The sequence below is a fragment of the Halichoerus grypus genome, chromosome 5 (genome assembly GCF_964656455.1).
Source record: "Halichoerus grypus chromosome 5, mHalGry1.hap1.1, whole genome shotgun sequence".
NCBI classification, from domain to species: domain Eukaryota; kingdom Metazoa; phylum Chordata; class Mammalia; order Carnivora; family Phocidae; genus Halichoerus; species Halichoerus grypus.
In genome coordinates this window covers 170,074,585-170,095,726 of record NC_135716.1, presented here as the reverse complement: position 1 = coordinate 170,095,726, position 21,142 = coordinate 170,074,585, and the positions used below count along the sequence as shown (strand labels likewise).

At 46.2% G+C, this 21,142-nt stretch overlaps 1 protein-coding gene and 1 pseudogene across 1 annotated transcript; both read left to right on the top strand.

Annotated features, from left to right (window-relative positions):
• The first annotated feature begins 6,166 nt into the window (after positions 1 to 6,166).
• On the top strand, positions 6,167 to 20,590 carry ELOA (elongin A). Its single transcript, XM_036088962.2, has 11 exons — positions 6,167 to 6,341; positions 11,254 to 11,310; positions 12,159 to 12,265; positions 13,943 to 15,131; positions 15,466 to 15,580; positions 16,193 to 16,348; positions 16,455 to 16,552; positions 17,728 to 17,908; positions 18,250 to 18,361; positions 19,056 to 19,234; positions 20,213 to 20,590. The coding sequence occupies exons 1-11, from the start codon at positions 6,189 to 6,191 to the stop codon at positions 20,272 to 20,274; spliced, it is 2,409 nt and encodes an 802-aa protein (XP_035944855.1). The 5' UTR covers positions 6,167 to 6,188; the 3' UTR covers positions 20,275 to 20,590.
• Positions 11,623 to 11,734, top strand: LOC118533655 (U4 spliceosomal RNA; annotated as a pseudogene).
• Positions 20,591 to 21,142: the final 552 nt, after the last annotated feature.

Below are 21,142 nucleotides of genomic sequence, written 5' to 3'. Positions count from 1 at the left end.
AGGAAGATGGAGATGGAGAAGATGGCAAGTTCCTTCTTGAGCCTGCTGAGTCATAGGGCCACGGGGCGGGGGAGGGGGGACATCCAGGGGGAAATGCCCATCCAAACAAATTCTGAACTCCATCCAGGCACTCTAAAGTTTGAGACTCATCCTATAGATTTGAGAGTCACCAGCCTATAGGGGGTGGTAGAAACCATGAGAGTGGCTGAGAACACCCAGAGTGTAGTACCAAAAAAGTAGCAGACCCAGGACTAAACCAAGAGGAACCACATCATTTAAGGGAGAGAAGTGGTGGAAAAGGAGACCATTAAGGAGACAGAGAAGGAACAGATTCAGGAGAGTGAAGTGTCGTGGAAGCCCGTAGCCTGGAGTTTCCCAGAGAGGAAAAATCACTGATGTCAGATACAGCAGAGACGTCTGCCACTATGAAAACAGCTTGCAATTGGGATTTTACTGGTGACCTTAGAAAAGGTGTTTTCAGGGCGCCTGGGTGGCTCAGTCGTTAAGCGTCTGCCTTCGGCTCAGGTCATGATCCCGGGGTCCTGGGATCGAGCCCCACATCGGGCTCCCTGCTCCGCGGGAAGCCTGCTTCTCCCTTTCCCGCTCCCCCTGCTTGTGTTCCCTCTCTCTCTGTTGAAAAATAAATAAAATCTTTAAAAAAAAAAAAAAAAAAAAAAAAAGAAAAGGTGTTTTCAGTATAGTGGTGAGAATAGAAACCAACATTCGTACTGCACTGAGGAGATGAACAAACATAGACATCAAATGTATACTATATTTTTGGGGAGGTATAACATACCTTTCTTACTTATTCACTCAATATTTATTAACCAGCTACTATGTGCCAGGCACGATTCTAGGTGGTCATGAATAAAGCAGTGAACAAAAAGTCCCTGCTTCGTGGAGCTTACATTCTAAGGGTAGAGAAAGAGAGACACTATATAGAAACGTACCAGGTGGATGTAAGTTTTTTGAAGAAAAATAGTGACAGATATGTGTGTGTGCACACATGTGCTATTTTATATCAGGTGATTAGATAAGGTCTCGGATGGAGTGACTTTTTTTCTTTAAAGATTTTATTTATTTGGCAGAGAGAGAGAGAGCACAAGCAGGGGGAGCAACAGACAGAGGGAGAGGGAGAAGCAGGCTCCCCGCCAAGAATGGAGCCTGATGTGGGGCTCAATCCCAGGACCCTGGGATCATGACCTGAGCCGAAGGCAGATGCTTAACCGACTGAGCCACCCAGGTGCCCCGATCGAGTGACTTTTAAAAGGGATTGCTGAGTTTGTTTTAAAGGACAATATCAGATTAATTGTAGTCCTTAACTCTTGGTACATTGTCTACAATGTTAAAATACTTAATTTATAGGTTTTATCACTCCCCTACCTAGAATCCATGAAAGATTACAATAAAATACAAATTCCTTGCCATGGTCTCTAATCCTAATCTGCCTTCCTCATCAAATTCATCTTCTCCTTCCCGTTCCACTGCAGCCATACTCACCAAAGCTAAATTGATTGAATGAATGATTGATTGAATGAATGAAGTGTGTCAGTTGGATAGTGTCTTCCCAGGTGGCTTCTCTGGCAATGGCCATCAAGGTCAAAGAGCTTGAGCCTTGGTGCCGGACAAACATGGCTTTGACACCTGACAGTGCTGCTTACATGTTCTATGACCTTTCGCAGGTCTAAATCCTTAGTTTTCTCATCTGTGAAATGGAGATTGCATGAGATCTATATTGTAGGAATAAGGATAAAGTTGATAGTTCATGCAAATTGTTTAGCATGATGCCTGGCATATTGCAAGTGCCAAGAATTTGGATTATTATCATCATCATTGTTATTACTTTGATCAGCCCTCCTCAGTTAACAGATAAGGAAGCAGGGCTGGCCACAGTGAGTCAGGAGGAGAGGTGACCGGCATTAGGTATTCAGACACGTGGGCAGGCCAGTGTGGGCTTTGGAGCTGAGCAGAGCCCTTTGGGGTTTGTCATTTACTGTGTTTGAGCTCATTGCTCAACCTTTCAGAGGGTTCTCCCTCCTTAAAAAGCTTCAGGAGATTGTTGGCGGGTGGAGAGATGACATGTGTAAGAGTGACACCGAGCTGGGCCCACCCACCTAGAAGGCAAGGGGCCCTTCTTCCCGCCCCGCCCCTGAGGTGGTGCTGCCTTCTTAATCTCTACTTAACCCAGTGGGTTTTATTTATTTATAATTTAATCAATCCAGACTTAATCCAATCAGTGTATCTCTTTCTTCCTCGCCTGCCCTCCTCCCCTTTCTCTCTTCACTGTCCAGCCCTGTCAGTTCCAGGCTCACTGCCTTTGGAGTTGTGTTTTTTAACAACTTCCTTCCAAGGGCATTCTCAGCAAAGACCATAACCACATTCTAAATTTCGGGGGCTGAGGGCACGGGTTCACTTACATTTTCTAAGCACCAATGTCCTCATCTGTGAAATGTATAGTGAGGATTAATTAAGATAACATTATTGGTTGATAGCCCTCTGCCAGGTATGTTCACACACAATCTCATTTAATTTACAAGACAGTGGTGCCGGGAGGCAGATCTTTCATGCAGCTCCATCAATATTTACTGAGTGCCTACTATGTTCTAAGTACTGTTTTAGCCACAGCAATGCCTCATGGAGCTTACACGATGGGAAGAGATTATAAAAACATGAACCACTAAATAAGGTAATTTCAAATTGTGATAAATGCTCTAACAAAAATAAAGAGCTAAGAGGAGGCATTTAGGTTACTACCTAGATATAATTTATATAAATTCATATAGTATAAAAATATCAAAGTATAAACATGTTACTTTAAAATTTTTATGGTAGCTTCTTTTCCTGGTAAATACAGATTCTCAGTGGACTTCTTTCTGAGGCCATCACAGAATGCTGCTTGGCCCTCTTTAGACAAAGGGCCTCAGAGAGTTTCTGGGCCTGATATTCTGAAATTGTTAGTAGAGAGTTTAATCCACCTTCAAGACAGTCTGTGAGAGGTGTGGATTTCGAATCTCAGACCATCCCCTGGAGCTGGCAATCTCCACTTTCATTGCTGTATTTGAGGAAGGCAAATCCAGCCTGCGAAACCAAGAAAGATGCCATCCCTAAGTAAATAACCAACTGAGCATGTTTGAAGGATGTGAAACAAAGATGAATGTAGTCAATTCAGAAAAAATGAGCCCGTTGGGGAAGAAAACAGTGGCAACAGCTGTGCAGAACAAAACTGCCCAGATGGAGGGTTTTATATTCTCCTTTACAGCAGAACACAATATTCTCTTTACCAAAGCAATGAATTTTCCCCAATAATTGCTGCTTAAAAAAAGGGAAAAAAAACCCCTACTGTATACCAGTTGCTTAACATAACATATTAATAAGCTTCACAAGAAATATATAAAGTAGGAGGAAACAATCTCAGCCGGTGTAAGTAACTTGAAAAGAGCCACTGTTAGCACTGGTAGAGTTGGGGGTTGGGGCTCAGTGACAACCTGAGCCCCAGCCCTGCATCCTTTATACCCACCATCCAACCAACCTCAGATGCTGCCTACTTGGTAAGATAGAGGAGTGGCAGAGCCCAGACAAGGAGAGGTCCAAGCGGGAGGCCCTCCATCCACCAGTAGTCCTCCCTCAACACACGGTTCAGCCCACGGAACCTCACCTCACCATTCCATGAAAGGCAAGGCCTCCTCTCTGCTATGGAGGACAAGATGGTCGGTTGTTTATTATTTTTTTTTATTTGTTTTTCAATGTTTGAAATGACTCTAGTACCAGTCAGCCTGAGATTGCTCTTTTCCAAAATTAAAATACCTTTAAGTTATTTTCATCATGGGGTGACTGGCTGGCTCAGTTGGTAGAGCATATGACTCTTGATTTTGGGGTTGTAAGTTCGGGACCCACGTTGAGTGTAGAGATTACTTAAAAATAATAAAATCTTTAAAAAAAAGTTATTTTCGTTTAAAAGTAGACCATACTTGTTGTAAAAACTCAAAAGTGTGCCCACCAGAAGATTCCCATCTTTCTCCCATAGTATAGCCTTAAACTGCCTTCTGAGCAGAATAAGATGGGTCTTTTAATTCCTCTCCCAGGGGGCCCTATAGTGTAGGTAAGAGAGTTAGGGAGTCCCCCACAAGTTTTCAGATGATAATCTGGGCTGGCCTTAGTTTAATAATAATTAGTTCAGTTTTCAACAAATCTTCATGGAATATCACCTGTGTGTTAGGTGTTGCTGATCTAAGATGGACAAAATAGCCTCTGACTTTAGGGAACTCCTTTTGGTGTTAAACACCTTTGTGTAAACCAAGGATTGCAGTGGTAATCCCTAGTGAACATATACAGAATACCATTTTTAGGACTGGTTAAAAACTTTCTCTTTAATCAGAATGACACATAATTTACTAATCAGGGAAGTATTCATATACTCAGGTGTAAGAGTTCTTTACTTTGCGGGTAAGTCTGACTCGGGCTGACACAGATGGGGCAGAGGAGTGGGGTGCACCCTCTCCAGTAATCCCTAGCAGCATGCATTGTTTCCTTTCAGTCTGGTTGTTGAGATCTCCCTAGGTAACATGCGCAAAATGTTCCGTGTGCCCCGAGTATCTGCCAGGTCGGTTAGTCAGCAATTCTGCTTCAAGAATCGGCCTATTTTCCATTACACCAATGGTCCATTTTCAAAATGGAAGGAATTTAAAATGTAAAAGCATTTGCTGTGGAGAAGAGGGAGACTTTAGGACCAGGGCCAGAATCCAAGTCTCCTCACACCCAGTTTGATGCCTTTTCTGTTACACCCCACAGTTGAGTCTTAGGGCACCAAGCGGGTGGTCATTAATCTTGTATGGACTTTTTATCCAGTGTTGATTATATCATCTGTATTGTGCTGTTCAGCAGAGATTTAAAGCTGGACAGGTTGGTCACTGCACTTGGTAAACAGCCCAGTGGCAAGACAGAAGAAACAGTTGACTATCTACACCCTGAAAGGGGTCAGTTGCAGAGGGAGGGACACCAAGCTGAGTGGTGGGAACACAGTAGGGAGGGCTTCTCAGCATAGTGAGTGAATGAAAGCTCATTTGAAGAAACTATATTTCCCCCCCTCCTTTGCCCAGAACTGGGATCTGGGCTTTCCCACATTCGGTGAGAGGGTGAGAGGTCAGGCTAACTACATTGCCAGGTTGCTGCTGGACATTGGATTAGGATCTAATCTGATCTAGTCAACTGAGATGTAATCAATGCTGATATTTTTAGTTTTCAACTGTTTCCTTGTTCTTTTATTAGTAATTATAGTATTATTTAGTGCTTCTTGGATGATGTCTTGGGCTGGTGTGATTCAGGTCCTACTGCTTCAGATGAAACAGCCTTTCATCCATTCACTCGAGAAGTGTTTATTTGGTGCCTCTGTACCAGACACTATCCTGGGGGAAAGTGAGACACACAGGCTCACGTATTATATTATCTCACGTAGCTAAGCTGTTTGACTTTTGGCAAATCCCTTTCTCCCTCTGGCTCCCAATTCCTCGACCTATTCAGAGATGTGCCCTCACAGTGGACCTAAACCATTTAGATTCAAATTTCAAGTTCATCTCTTTCCTGTTGGGTGACCACATGCAAGTTAATTTGGGCTTCCCGAGCCTGTTTTCTCATCTGTAAAATGGGGATAATAGAACTCGTCTCATCGGGTTGCGCTCAGGGTGAAATAAAGACAGCCCAGCCCCTGGCGCTCCGCGCGCTCAGCCCGGGCGGTCGCTGAGGTTCCCCTCGGCCGACTCCGGGTGGGCCGGCCGGCCCCAGACCCGCTGACAGGTGGGAAGCTGGGCGTGGCTGCCAGCCCCCGGCCCGGGGGCGTGGCGAGGGTAGGACCGATAAAGTCAGTGTGTCTGGCGCGGCGGCCGCGTTCCGTCTTGACTGGACAGCGGTGAGGTCGGCTCGGCTCGGGCTCCGGGCGCCGAGGACCGAAGCGGAGCTGCCCGGCGGCGGCCAGCGGGGAGCCGGCGCGCCCGGACCACGCGTTCCAGCTCCTCGCGCGCGGCCGCCGAGCGGGCGCTGGGAACCCGGCCCCCCCCGGACACCCTCCCAACCCCGGCCCTGGGGGCGGGGCCTGCAGCCGGCCGCCCCCTCCCTCCCCTCGCGCCCCGCGCCACCCCCCACCCCGCCCGCCGCCGAGGCCCGGAAGGGGCCAGTCGCTTCCGTCTCCGCCGGGGATGCACGGAGGGCGGAGCTGCGGCCCGAGGACGCGACGCGAGCCCAGTTCCGGCGAGGAGGCCGCGCCAGTGACAGCGATGGCGGCGGAGTCGGCGCTCCAAGTTGTGGAGAAGCTGCAGGCGCGCCTGGCCGCGAACCCGGACCCGAAGAAGGTGAGCGAGTGCGCAGCGCGGAGAGGGACGGGCGTTGGGCGCGGCGCGGCCCCGTAACGGTCGCGGGCCCGGGCGCGGCCCCTTCCCGACCGGCCGGGGCCGCGGGGGCTCGGACCCGGAGTCAGGCCCCGCCGGGCTGCGGCCTGGGTCGGCAAGTTCGCGGCAATGGGCCGCTGCCCGCGCGGGGCAGGGCGGCGGGGGGCGCACGACGGGCGCGGGGCCTCGGCGGGCCGGGACGGGGGCGCCCGCGGGCTCCCGGCGGCTGGGGCGCGCTCGGTGCGGACGCGGCGGGCCGGCCGGGCCCCCGGAGCCGCTCCCTCGGCGTCCCGGGCCAGCTGCTTCCCGCGGGGCGAGCCCGCTGGAGCTGATCCTCTCCCCGCGAAACGTGCCTGCTTGCTTAGTGTCTTGGGATGTTCGTTCCGAGGGAAAAGGAGCCGGTTCCGCCTGTGCTCCGATGGAGGCTAGGCTCGGTGTGCGGTCCTGCGTCTCTGAGAGACGTTTTTATGGCTTTCCGGCTTGATATCAGAACGTGGACCTTTGCGCTTTCTCAGTAAATCCCTTTCAGAACAAAACAGAATAAACATCACGTCCCCTAGCTGTACGCACACCTAAAAACTTAGGTTGCAATCGGAACAAACAAAAAAGAAGTTGCAGTTCGATTTCTTTTTGGCCTTGATAGAAAGGTAAGAGCTACCTTTTCTCGTTGCTGCGAGTGATGGGCACCATTTTTAATTGTACTAAGCTTTTTTTGGTTAACCTTTTTAACTGTTTTTGTGAAGTTGAATGCATTCCTCTCCCCTCTCGACTTTGTTTTATCCAGCATCTCAGTGTCTGGGAGAGTGTCTGGATGTTAGAAAAAAAAATTTTTTAAACTCAGATACACTGATGAAAACACTTAGGTGTTAGACATTCTCTGTGAGCACTCTAGCTCACAGTGTGCAGTTCCTAAGAGTTGGATCTCTGAGCCCCAGAGTGCCTTTTGAAGAGGAAGTAATGGAGGGAGCCAGGCGAGATAAAGTGGTGGTGAGATTTGAGTTCTAATCCATTTACCAGCCATGGACGTTGGGGACGCACTTTGCTGAGTGTGTTTGCTCACCTGCTTCTTCCTAGGACCCAAGTCAGAGGGGGAAGGCCAGGCTTATAGGAAGTGCTCAGTAGATATTAATCACCACTCTTTACAGGGTCTTTGTTTTGTTTTGTTTTGTTTTTCCTGAAGGGCTCCTTTCTCTCTTCACCTTGTTCCCAGCCTGTCATAGATGAGATTTTTTCCCTCCTAAAGGCTGTGCAAAGCATGTCACCATCAGGCCACTCTTTAACTCTTCTCATGTATAACTAGAGCCACTTCTTCAGGAAGCCATTTTAGTTTTAAATCTGTGAAAACTTAAATGCTTTTCATTGTTTATGTTCTATATTTCATTGCAGCTCCAGTACCTAGTGGCCAGACATATTTACAAGTTTCTTTTTACAATAACCCTTTGTGGGCATCTAATAAATGGTCATTATTTTTGAGCACTAGTTGGTTTTCCTTAACACTTTAGGTTTGTGACTGATTTTTAAAACCTTAAAGCGATATTATGTTCTACTCCCTCCCCCACCAGTTTGGTCTTTATTACTATAAGGTTAAAAAAAAAAGGACCATGTAGTATCCATAGTCATTTTCCCATTACAATTTAAATTTTGAAGTAGCTTTTATAGTAATTGATGTGCATGAAATTCCAAATTAGGAAAAGGTTTGTTGGCATTTCATCCTACTTGAACTATTAGTGATGATTGTGAGTGTTTGGGCTTTCACTTCCCAGGTAGCAAATCACCCTAAACTTCTGGTTTTGCATTATCAAGATGAGAAAATGTTGGGAGATCCTTTTTGCAAAGGGCACAATAGTTGGCATTCAGAAATGAGCTAACTGCAGAGGGAAAACTGCAAGCTGGCACACTGGCCTTCTTCTCAACCTTCTGTTAACCCAACAAGCTCCCACAGGTTGTTCTTGAAATTGCAAGATGATTATATGGCAGTATTGAATTTGCAACTAACTCATAATTTCAAACCATTATTAGCCAGAGGGTTGATTCCAGACCTATGTTCATGGATTTCCTCGCGTTAAATATCGGTATTTAACTGTAACTTTGTTTTAGCTCTAAGTCCATCAGTGATCTGGACTTACTTGGGGAAAAGGTATCAGCCCAGGGTCACTTGGCTCCTACTATCTAATTGGAAACCAGTTTTCATGGGTGGTAAAGTTACTTGCCCTGTGTTACATTTTGAATGTGAAAACTACCAAGAACACAGTTTGATGGCAAGTAGAGAACAAGGGGTCAACATTATGAACATCTTTTGCTCTTTGGGTTGAAGGAGTGTGCAAAGGACAACTGAGATTCCTAAGTGTGTACCATGCAAATGTTTGGCATTTCTCAATGAGCTATTATCAGTTCTTGCAAACTCTGCAGTTGGTCCCTTGGTTTGATAACAGCAAGTTCCCACCTACCTGAGGATGCCCAAAGTGCTTTTACCTTGTTATTAGTTTGTACTTTCTTTTTTTTTTTTTTTTTTAAAGATTTTATTTATTTATTTGACAGAGCGAGATACAGTGGGAGAGAGAGCACAAGCAGGGGGAGCAGGAGAGGGAGGAGAAGCAGACTCCCCGCTGAGCAGGGAGCCTGATGCGGGGCTCGATCCCAGGACCCTGGGATCATGACCTGAGCCGAAGGCAGACGCTTAACGACTGAGCCACCCAGGCGCCCCTAGTTTGTACTTTCTTGAACCTCTTTGAAAATAGAGGGGCTCTGAAGCCCTTTTCCTCTTATGTTGTGCTAAGTCACTTTGAAATCTCCAGGGTTTTAGTTTTGTCTGCTTTCAAGTCACCCCTGCTAAACCAAAGCAAAGCAGAAATGCAGCATTTACACTTCCAATTAGTGTTAAGCTTTGAGATGAACACTCTCTCCATGACTTCTGGCCCCATCCTTATATGTTGGCTTTGTAGAGGTCCTGGGACTCTCTCTCCCCATAGTGACCTCCTTTACTCTGTGGACTCTAAACTATTACTAATGTAATACTGAGGAAGAGCTCTTCTGCTTTGTTTCCAGGCACATGAACTCCTGTTCTATTTTCTTTTCCTATTTTCTAAGGACAGTGTTAATTGTGTTGGATGTTTCTCCTGTCTCTGTAGTTCATGCTATTGTAGACATACTTGACTTACTCATTAGGCAAGTTACCTAACCTTACTGGACTGTTTTAATATCTAAAGTGGGGAGAAAACTATCCACTTTATAGAGTTGGCTAATGAGGATGAAATACGGTAAGACATGTAAGAACTTAGCATAGTCACAGACACAGAGTAGATGGTCTATAAATGCCTTCCAGGGAATGGCATTAGCGGAGACAACCAGTTTTTAACCTTTACAGTGATCCTAAATTTTCCTGTAAGAAAAGGAATTGGCATTAATTTTTGCACCTATTGCTTGGGTGACAAGAAACACTCATAAATTTTATCCTGAGTTGGTTGATGATGGTTGATGATGGTGATCACATTTGAAGTGTGGAGGATAATTTTCATTCAACAATGAAGGTGAAACTCCCTGATACACTACTTGTCTTCTCATTTGTTCCCAGCCAAACAAGATTATCACTTGTGATCCAGTTGCTCTGCCTAGAGACAAAGTTCAGTAATTATTAAAGTAGAATGACCAGACAAACATATTTGCTACTCTACCTAATAGCAATATGGCATACTAATTATAGCCTGGGCTACACATGGAAAAAGAACAGATCTTGTTATCTGGTGCTTAAATGTGAAGGTAGTCACAGTTAATCTATTTTGAACTATTTGTACTTTGCACCACTCCTTGAATGGTAAGTATGTTTATATACGTGTAAACATTTCCTGAAAAGAAGCGTAGCCAATCATGACTTTGGGTAGAAATGGAGTAAGTAGGAATTAGCTGGGGAATATCTGGTTGATGATCAAGGGTAGACATTTAAAGAGCTGGCAGTTGATGAATGAAATGATTAATAATCATTTATTTAAAAAAAAAAAAAAAGCCTTTAGTGAGCTTTTACAGTGTTCCAGGCACTATGGCCAAGGACTGCACGTGGTTTGTCTATGTGAATCCTCACAGCTTGTAAAATTGTAAAGAGACAGGATCAGTTCCTATTTTGCAGATGAAGTAACTAAGGTTCAAGGAGGTTAATGACTTGCGCGGGATCACCTGGCAGGGGGATGACAGGACCAAACTGAAGCCTGTCTCTGACTCCGAAACTCTTTCTCAACAGCTCTGCTATCCTGATTCTGACCTAGTTTTAGAACTATAGAAAGGAAGTGTGGCCAAACCCAGATCACTTGTCTAATCTACCCAGAGATTTTGTGTTCACAATTTGTACCAGCAAACCTCTGATTCTGGTAACTTGAAATTGGTCATGAAATTCCCACTTGTATTAAAAAAAAAACAGTTCTATTAAACTGTGACTCTTCCTGGAACCATGATACCCTTTTCCTGGAGAAACCTCTTCTCCGTTTTGCTTTCCTCTGTGCTGGGTCCATGGGTAATTTCCCTAAATTGGCACCTTTCTCAGAAATTCTCTCTCAACTTGGGGCAATGATAGTTGTTGATGACTTTTATTAGAGTTGGTAGGTTTGGTTCTCTTACCTAAGTCTTATCTCCCCCTGGTGTTACATAGTAGTTGAAAGCAGGGGATCTAAAGTCACAGACCTGAGTACATCTGGCCCTTGGATCCTGGGGCAAGTAACTTAACTTTTCTGAGCCTGTTTTCATACTTGTAAAATAGAGATAATAACCCTACTTCTTACTGTACAACACATAGAACTTATTAAGCACTTAACCATCATATTATTCTTATTTGTTCCAGTGAGTGATTATGATTTTATAGAAATTAATGTTTATTTTATTCTCTCTGCAGCTCTTGAAATATTTGAAGAAACTCTCCACCTTGCCTATTACAGTAGACATTCTTGCGGTAAGAAGCGTTAGATATTATATAACTACATTCCATCCCCTTCCCACTGGAGAGGTTGTACAATAAGATCAAAAGCATGGGCTTTGAAAGTGAAAGAAACCAGACACAAGGCCATGTATTGTATGGTTCTATTTATGTGAAATGTCCAGAATAGGCAGATCTATAGACAGAAGGTAAGGGGTGGGGGGAATTGGGAGGAATGGGGTTTCTTTTTAGGGTTATGGAAATGTTCTGGAATTAGTAGTGATGGTTGCACAGTATTGTGAGTGTCCTGGAAACCAATAAACTGTATACTTTAAAAAGGTTAAAACGAGCCTTGCTCAGTGACAGTATTGTAGCCAATGAGGTTTATCCGAGGTGTGATTATTGCTAATTGAAAATAAAATAAAATGGTTAAAATGGTGAATTTTATCTTAAAATTAAAAAAAAAAACAAACAATACCTTAACTTTGGCATCAACTAGTCCTGGATTCAAATCCAAGCTCTATGACACTGTTCTTCGACGTAAAACAGAACAGATTCCTGCCTCACAGAGTTGTTGTAAGGACTCATTGAGATTTGTATGCAAAAGCTCTCAGCTCAGTGCCTGACACCTGCTGTAATCGCTCTTGTTATTTATTGTTATAGTTGTAGAAGTGTTTTCATACACTGTTTTCCTCTTCTGAGGTTGGTGTGCTTTGCTACTGTGTGTCATTAGAGGTTTGAGGCATAGACACAAAGTAATTCTGTACTGAGACTTGCAAGGTATGTTTTAGGAAGGAGTTTCTCAAAGCAAGAGGCCTTATTTCCTTAGAAAGTTGTGAGCCTAGTTCTACCGCCCTCTAACAATTCTTTTGTCAAATCTGTAGGAGACCGGAGTTGGGAAAACAGTAAATAGCTTGCGAAAACACGAGCACGTCGGAAGTTTTGCCAGGGATCTGGTGGCCCAGTGGAAGAAACTGGTTCCTGTGGAACGGTAAGAACATTATTCTGTAGGTCTGTTCAACGTCATGGTTAAAGCTGGCACTTGGAATGTTTACAGACAGATATGTTTTCTTTATTATTCCTTCTCTGCCTTCTTATTTAAAATATTATTTTGGGAGTGCCTGGGTGGCTCAGTCCATTAAGCATCTGACTCTTGGTTTCAGCTCAGGTCATGATCTCAGGGTCCTGGGATCGAGCCCCGAGTCTGTCTGGCTCTGTGCTCAGCGCGGAGTCTGCTGGAGATTGTCTCCTTCTCCTCCCTGTGCTCCACCCCTGCTCGTGCTCTCTCACTCTCTAAAATAAATAAATAATGGGCGCCTGGGTGGCTCAGTTGGTTAAGCAACTGCCTTCGGCTCAGGTCATGATCCCGGAGTCCTGGGATCGGGTCCCACACCAGGCTCCCGGCTCAGCGGGGAGCCTGCTTCTCCCTCTGACCCTCTCCCCTCTCATGCTGTTTCTCTGTCTCTCTCTCTTTCTCTCAAATAAATAAATAAATAAAATCTTTAAGAAAATAAAAATTAAAAAGAAATAAAATCTTTAAAAATAAATAAATAAAATATTTATTTTGCCTTGATTATAAAAATAATCAGTGATCATTATAGGATTTTAGAAGATATTAAAAAATAGAAATAAGAATAAAAATTTCTTGTAATTCTGCCATCCAAACATAAGCATTATTAACATTTTGATATGTTTCTTTCTCCCCTCTTTTTATTTATCTTTAATTAATTAATTTTTTTAGGATTTTTATTTATTCGGGAGAGCAGGGAGCCAGATGTGGGGCTTGATCCCAGAACCCCAGCAATCATGACCTGAACTGACTGAGCCGCTCAGGCCCCCTACCCTCTTTATAAAAGACATTTTTATATAATTGTGAACAAACTATATAAACAACCACCCCTTTTTTTATGTAACAAGTTAAATATGTCCCCGTATTGGAAAAAAAAAATTTTTTTTTTTCAATTTTTTTAAAGATTTTATTGGGGTGCCTGGGTGGCTCAGTTGTTAAGCGTCTGCCTTTGACTCAGGTCTCCTTGTGTTCACTGCCGAGAGAGGGGGAATGGGAGAGGGAGAAGCAGGCTTCCCGCGGAGCAGGGAGCCCGATGCGGGGCTCAATCCCAGGACGCTGGGATCATGACCTGAGCCCAAGGCAGACGCTTAACGACTGAGCCACCCAGGTGCCCATAAATAAATAAAATCTTTATCTTTTTTTTTTTAAAGATTTTATTTATTTATTGAGAAAGCATGAGCAGGAGGAGGGGCAGAGGGACAAGCAGACTCCCTGCTGAGCAGGGAGCCCCATGCAGGGCTCGATCCCAGGACCCCAGGATGATGACCTGAGCCCAAGGCAGATGTTTAATCAACTGAGCCACCCAGGCGCCCCTGTGTTGAAATTTTTTTAGGCATTTTTCATGTCCTCAAGGTATTTGATCTTGTATCCTGCAGTTAAATGCATCATTTTCTGTTTTTGGAATTATTTGAGTTTTCCCAATCTCAAACCTTAGTTGAGTATCTTTGAGCAGGATATTCATCCTCTTCCCAAGACCTTGTTTCTAACTCTGCATCCTTTTCATTTCTTTTTGTGAGTTCAGGTTCTGTGACTTTGTCCTCTGAACAAGGATTACACTGCAATTTATGTCTGCTCTATCTGCTTTTTCTATTATCGTAGAAACACTGAGCCTGATGAACAGGACTTTGAGAAGAGCAATTCCCGAAAGCGCCCCAGGGATGCTGTTCAGAAGGAGGAGGAGATAGAGGGGGACTACCAGGAAAACTGGAAAGCCTCCAGTAGCCAATCCTATAGCCCTGATCACAGGCAGAAAAAACACAGAAAACTCTCAGAACCCGAGAGAACTCACAAAGTGTCTCACGTTCAGGAGAGGAGAGATGAGAGAAAGAGGTGCCATAGAGTTTCACCAGTTTATTCTTCAGACCACGAATCTTCTGATTATGGCCATGTTCAGTCCCCTCCATCGTCTGCCAGTCCCCATCAGATGTCCATGGACCATTACAGATCCTTGGAGGACGACCACGAGCCCTTTGTTCCACACCAGAAGCCTGGGAAAGGCCATAGTAATGCCTTTCAGGACAGACTGGGGATTAGTCAGGACCGACACCTGGGGGATTCCCAGGGGAAAGGGCCGGTGAGTCAGAACAAGGAACACAAATCTTATAAGGAAAAACGTCCGGTGGATGCCAGGGGAGATGGGAAGTCGTCTTTGAGCAGGGATAAATCACACAAGGCCATCTCCAAAGAGGAAAACCGAAGGCCACTCTCAGGGGATAGCACAAAGGAGAAACCGCCCTCTAGTGGTGTCAAAAAAGAGAAGGAGAAAGAGGGCAGCACCAAGAAGAAGTTTTTACCTCCCTTGGAAGTTGCTTCAGACAACCACCTTAAAAACAAGCCAAAGCACAAAGACGCAGAGAAAACCAAATTGGACAAAAACAAGCAGAGTCTAGACAGCTTAGATGTAGGAAAAGGGGCGGGAGACCCGCTGCCCAAGGTGAAAGACAGGGTTTCTAACAACCTAAAGACTTCAGAAGGGAAAGTAAAAACTTCTCATTCAGATAGAAAGTCAGTGAGCTCTCTACCTAAGGTTGAGGAGGCAGATATGGATGATGAATTTGAGCAGCCCACCATGTCTTTTGAGTCATACCTCAGCTATGACCAGCCCCGGAAGAAAAAGAAAAAGATTGTGAAAACTTCAGCCACGACTGTTGGAGAAAAAGGACTAAAAAAAAATGATTCGAAAAGCACTAATAAAAACTTGGACTCAGTTCAGAAATTACCTAAAGTGAACGAAAACAAGTCAGAGAAGTTTCAGCCAGCTGGAGCTGATTCAGCCAAGCTGAAAAAGGTAAGCCCTTCAGCGGCTTGGTGGCTTCCCAGCTGGAGCATCTGGCCCTGCCGAACTCCCTGGCTGGCTTTTACGTGGCCTGTTGAATTTGTTTCCAGGCCTCTCTAGCTGCCAGGGCAGCTAGCACCCAAGATGCATATTTCCTACATCCCATCGTGCTGCGCCCATCTCTGTTTCCTGCCTTTAGTGGTGTCAGACCTGGCTGGCGGCCCCCCTGCAGCCTGGATCTGCTTGTGAAGTTGTCTGCCTCGTCAGCATTGCTGGGAACGGGCTGTAGGGCAGAAGGTTGTGCTCCTACGCGGGGGCTGTCCACTCACTGGTCTTGTCTCTGCAGGTCCCCGTGGACGCATTGCCGGTGTTGCCAGACCTCCCATTACCCATGATACAGGCCAACTACCGGCCACTTTCTACCCTGGAATTGATGTCCTCCTTCCCACCAAAACGAAAAGGTAATTTTCAGCATTTTTTTTAAATGGAAAAAAAGATTATATCAATTTATTCACGATGTCCTAAGATTTTGGTGCACTTCCTAGCCTTCCAGGCTCTGGGGTTTGATGGCTTGGGTTTGAATCCCAGTCTGGCTACAAGTTCTGTGAACTGGGGTAATAATTTTCTTGGACTTCAGTTTCATACACTATAAGTGGGCACAATAATGGTATCTGCCTCACAAGTCTGTTAAGTGGATTAAAAGTGATAATGCTGGTAAAGCTCTTAACTCTGGGTTTTCCCACATAGTAAGTGTTCGGTAAATCTTAGCTGCTGCCGTTACTAGCTGCCCTTTATTCGATGTTCTGCGTGAGCTTTTGATCTAAAAAAAAAAAAAAAAAGTTCTGTTCTTAATAGCAAAATAACTAAAAGCCACCTAAGTGTCCCTCGCAAGAGACCATTACTAAACCATGGTTCATCCACACAGTGGCCTCCTATGCAGCTGGAACAAATGTGGAAAGTCTGTCGGATATGGGATGATTTCTAAAATGTGATAAATGAAAGAACAACGATAGTGGGTGTTATTGGTGAAAGTGGAATAAAATACATACAGTCTTGTCTTCCTTGCCCTGTAGCACTCTCCTCACCCCAGGAAGAGGAAGAAGCTGGATTCACTGGACGAAGAATGAATTCTAAGATGCAGGTGTATTCTGGCTCCAAATGTGCCTATCTCCCGAAAATGATGACCTTGCACCAACAGTGCATCCGGGTACTTAAAAACAACATTGATTGTAAGTCACATGCTTTTCTCGTGCTCTAAAACACATTGTGGCACTGGGACCTCACCATTGGGTGGCTTGGCCAATATTCAACACTTTCACCTTTGATTTTCTGCAGCAATCTTTGAAGTGGGTGGTGTCCCATATTCTGTTCTTGAACCCGTTTTGGAGAGGTGTACGCCTGATCAACTATACCGCATAGAGGAGTACAATCACGTGAGTATCCTGTTTGGGTGCAGAGAAGGCCATCTTCTGGCTCGTGTCTCCAGAAATAGCTTTGTCTCTGAGTCTGCAGTGGGTGAAGGGCAGGTAGCAGTGGCCGGTTCACTGTTCTGGGCATGTTGGTTTGCCTGCGGGCCTTGAAACATGCATACTTTTAGCACCTGCTCTGGCATCAAATCAAGATGGGTTTCAAAAGGACCCACTGCCCACCCTTCTCTTGAGCTTGCCTAGTCACAGAGGGCAGGGGAGAATTTTGGCAGCCCAGCCTCTGGGATCCAGGGCAGGGACAGAGCTTTGTGTGGACACTCAGGTGTCTGGTGAATATAAAAGAGCACAGGGGCACCTGGTGCCTCAGTTGGTTAAGCGGTTAAGCATCTGACTCTTGATTGCAGCTCAGGTCATGATCTCAGGGTCACAAGCCCCATGTCAGGCTCTGTGCTGGGCGTGAAGCCTGCTTGAGATTCTCTTTTCCTCTGCCCCTCCCCCCCTTTAAAAAGAAAGAAAGAAAAAAGAGCACAGATTGGCTAGGTGTCTCCTAGAGACATTCCAGTGTGACCAAATGTCTTTCTTATAATGCTGGGACACATAGGCATTTGATTGCATTAGCTGGCTGTCTCTAATTCTGAGGGATCATCCTTAGGTGGTCCCTTTGCCTGGGTGTGTCATCATCCCACTTCTACCTGTCACTGGTTTCCTAAAGCAAAAACCTGGTCTTTTTTTTTTTTTTTTTTTAAAGATTTTATTTATTTATTTGACAGAGAGCACAAGTAGGCAGAGTGACAGGCAGTTGGAGAGGGAGAAACAGGCTCTCCGCTGAGCAGGGAGCCGGATGTGGGGCTCGATCCCAAGACCCCAGGATCATGACCCAAGCCGAAAGCAGCCGCTTAACGGACTGAGCCACCCAGGCGCCCCAAAAACCTGGTCTTCAACTAGTTTCTGTGTTGTCTTCTCTCCTAACCCCACAACCCCCCAGAAGCAGCTAGTACAATGCCTCACACTTAACATTTTTTTAATATAGTGACTTTTTTTCTAGAACCGTGGTATTTTAATATAATACTACTATGAGGACCAAAAAACCATGAGAAAAGTGGTCACCCTGAGGTAATTAAGATGGAAAAGAGATATGTCAGAGTGCTTGCATATACGTGACGCCCTGGTTCTGATTTTAGGTATTAATTGAAGAAACAGATCAATTATGGAAAGTTCATTGTCACAGAGACTTTAAGGAAGAAAGGCCAGAAGAGTATGAGTCGTGGCGGGAGATGTACCTGCGGCTTCAGGATGCCCGGGAGCAGCGGCTACGACTGTTGACCAAGAATATCCGATCTGCACATGCCAATAAGCCCAAAGGTAACGGGGGAGGGAGGGTCCCCGGGGCGGGGGGGACCCTGGTGGGATGGGGCGACCTGGCAAAACAGTGAGCCCTGTGCTCTGGTTGACTGCAGGGCCTTAGCGGGCCGGGCTGATATAGCCTCCAACTCCTAAATCTGTCTTGCTTATGCAGAAGCAGGGCAGGGATGGGCTGTATCTTCTGCCACCACACATACTATCTGTAGGGGTTTTCAGGGTTAATAATCCCCTGGCTTTGGGGGCACCTGAAAAGCCTTTATCTCTTAATAGTGTAGATTATTAAAATCACAGTAGGATCTCTGCTCAAAAAGGCAGGTATTGATCTTCATATTTCTCAACAGGCCGACAAGCAAAGATGGCCTTTGTCAACTCTGTGGCCAAACCGCCTCGTGATGTTCGACGGAGACAGGAGAAGTTTGGAACCGGAGGAGCAGCTGTGCCTGAGAAAATTAGGTAAGCGCTCGGCAACTTCAGGGTTTCTTTGTGCTCAGGGAAAAGAGCCCCAGGAGCTTGTCGTTCAGCCCTACAAGGCAGCCCAGGGACAGGAAGCAGTTCATTTTGGGGGTGAGAGCATGGCCTTGCAGAGTGGATTTTGGAGGCTGACCTTGACCAGCTCAGCACTTGACCCACCCTGAGCCTCCGTGTCACGACTGCAGTGTAGGCCGGTAATTATTCCTGCCTCTCGGGGAGGGTAAAGATTAAATGGAGAACAGGACCTGGCTTCTGGGAGACACTCCCTTGTGCTTTCCCTTTCCCCATTTAAACAGACCATGCTCCTGGGGCGCCTGGCTGGCTCAGTCATTGGAGCATGCGATTCCTGGTCTTGGGGTCATGAATCTGAGCCCCAGGGTGGATGGTAGAGATTACTTTAAACAAAAAATAAGAACCATGCTACTGTGATGACTACCTAAGCTCAGTCATACTAGCATTTTCAGAAAAAGATTTATACTCAAAGGGTGAGGTTAGTTGAGGTCCTCCATTGTGAAGGGTGAACGGCATCATCTCTGTGCTGTCGCCAGAATCGGGGGCGCTAGGGTCGGCTGGGCAGAGCCACAGAACGGGGTCTTCCGACAGGCCAGCCCCAGGCTGCTGCAGCCGAGGGCACATTTCTCACACTTGGGCCTAACCAGCTGGCTCTGTGTTGCAGGATTAAGCCAGCCCCGTACCCCACAGGAAACAGCCCCGCCCCCTCCGCAAGTGGCAGCTGCAACAGCTTTAGCGGCAGCCCCGAGGAGCCAGCCTACGATGGCCCGAGCACGAGTGGTGCCCACTTGGCTCCCGTGCTCAGCACTGTTTCCTATGATCCTAGGAAACCGACTGTGAAGAGTAAGTAGCTCGGGGTTCATGCTCACATACCTCAAAACTGGTATTTGCAGCCTTTAACGTCCCGGCCGCTGCATCATGTTCTGTGTGCTAGATGAGGCACGTGTCCGATGCTCTGCACGGAGCTGGTCCGAGTGCTGGTGCCCCCTTCCCCCGCTTTGTGCGTCATACACAAGGATCTTCCAAGTAACGATCGTACTGAATATTCGTTTTGGCGCTCTGCCCCCCTTTTTTTTTTAAACCTAAATGTAAACCTGTTTTTCCAAGTAATAACAACGTGGGGTTCGTAACTATTAACTGCTCAATGACAGTCCGTTTGGAGGGTTTAAAACCTATAACCCCCAGCTTCCAAGTAGTTATTTTTTATATCTAGTTGCGTGTATTTTGTATTGTATTAAGTGTATTACCATAGACTATCTTCGGTATTCTAAGGGGGCGTCCTCCCCTAAGAGCAGGCTTCTGTATGCACTCCAGGGCCCCTGGGCGGGTAGAGGTCGTGGCGTAAGCTTCGGCCGTGCTCGGGTTAATCACTCAGGAGGGCAGGCTCGCCATCCTTAGGTGGCGGCTACATGGAGCTGGTCTTGGCCCTGTTGCTGCCCTGGGCAGACGGGACTGAGAGGGCTGCTTTTTGCTGGTTTGGATACTGGGGAGGCAGAGTGAAACTGGCTCAGAACGGCCGTGAGCATCTAGAGGTAGTGAATCGCAGTTCTGCCGCCCGTTGCCCAGCCTGGGGGGTGGCGGGCGGGGGTGGTCAGCCCGGGTCTCGGGGTTGGTGAGGTGGTCACAGGCCCGGCACGCGCTCCAGCAGTGCTCCAACAGGCCGTTCTTCTGCTGTGGTGCCAGACAGGGCGCCTGCATGTCCCCCTTGGTCTGCCAGCACGGACCCCAGAGCAGCAGGGCTGGGCCTTGATCGTCAGCCGCTCACGATCCGTGGCCAGAGTGCCATGAGCTGAAGCAGCTGCCTTATTTCCCTTCTCACAGAAATCGCCCCAATGATGGCCAAGACGATTAAAGCTTTCAAGAACAGGTTCTCCCGACGATAAACTGAGGACTTGCCTTGGAGATGAAATTTGTGGAGAGGAGTACTGGGACAATGGGGCTTGGGGAATGGAACTTCCAAAGGAGACCAGGACCCTTTGCTTGGAGGCACCTTGCGGGCTCCGAACCCCGCACGGCCCGCAGGTGTTGCCCCTGTGAGCCTGCTGGCCGAGGCCTGGAGAACACTTCAGAACTCTGAAGAAGATGTGAAGCCTCAGTCTTACTGAGGATTTTAAGGTCAATTATACTTTTGTTGTTAATTAGCTTCTTTGTAAACTATAAGACATAGTTTTAATTAATAAATATTGCCCCCAGATTGTATTTATATTACCCCAGTATTTTTTTTCCTTTTTTTTTTTTTTTTAAGGCCCTCTACCATATACTTAGCCTTTTATTTTCAGGGTCCTTTATTAAATTTAGATAAAAACCTAGTGAAAGCCATTCCCCTGTCACAGTTCAGCTCTTCTGAGGGGACTCTGGTCCAGAGGGAGGGCTGGGCGTCCTCAGAGCCTGTGTGGTGCCTTCTGCACGGAGGGCCAGGAGTGGGTCCTGGGCTGTCTGTCCTACTGGGGCGCCTTGACATGGAGACCCAAAGTGTTTAAGGTAGACCCCTCACCTCTGAGGCCCTTCCCAGTGTTGCTTTGAGTTCCTATGCAGGTGCATCTCTTTCTTCATTAAATAGTATTTATTAAAGGAGGTTATTTGTAAAGGTCTAGAGTCTTTGCCCATCCTTTTTGCCAGTTGCCACTTTTTTGAGGCTCACTAGAGGACACAGAGCCTTGGGGGATCGATTTGCACAGAACCCCAACATTTTTACGATTTACAATTTCTAATTCAAAACTTTAGGGTTTTTTTTTTCCTCCCCTATTTTTC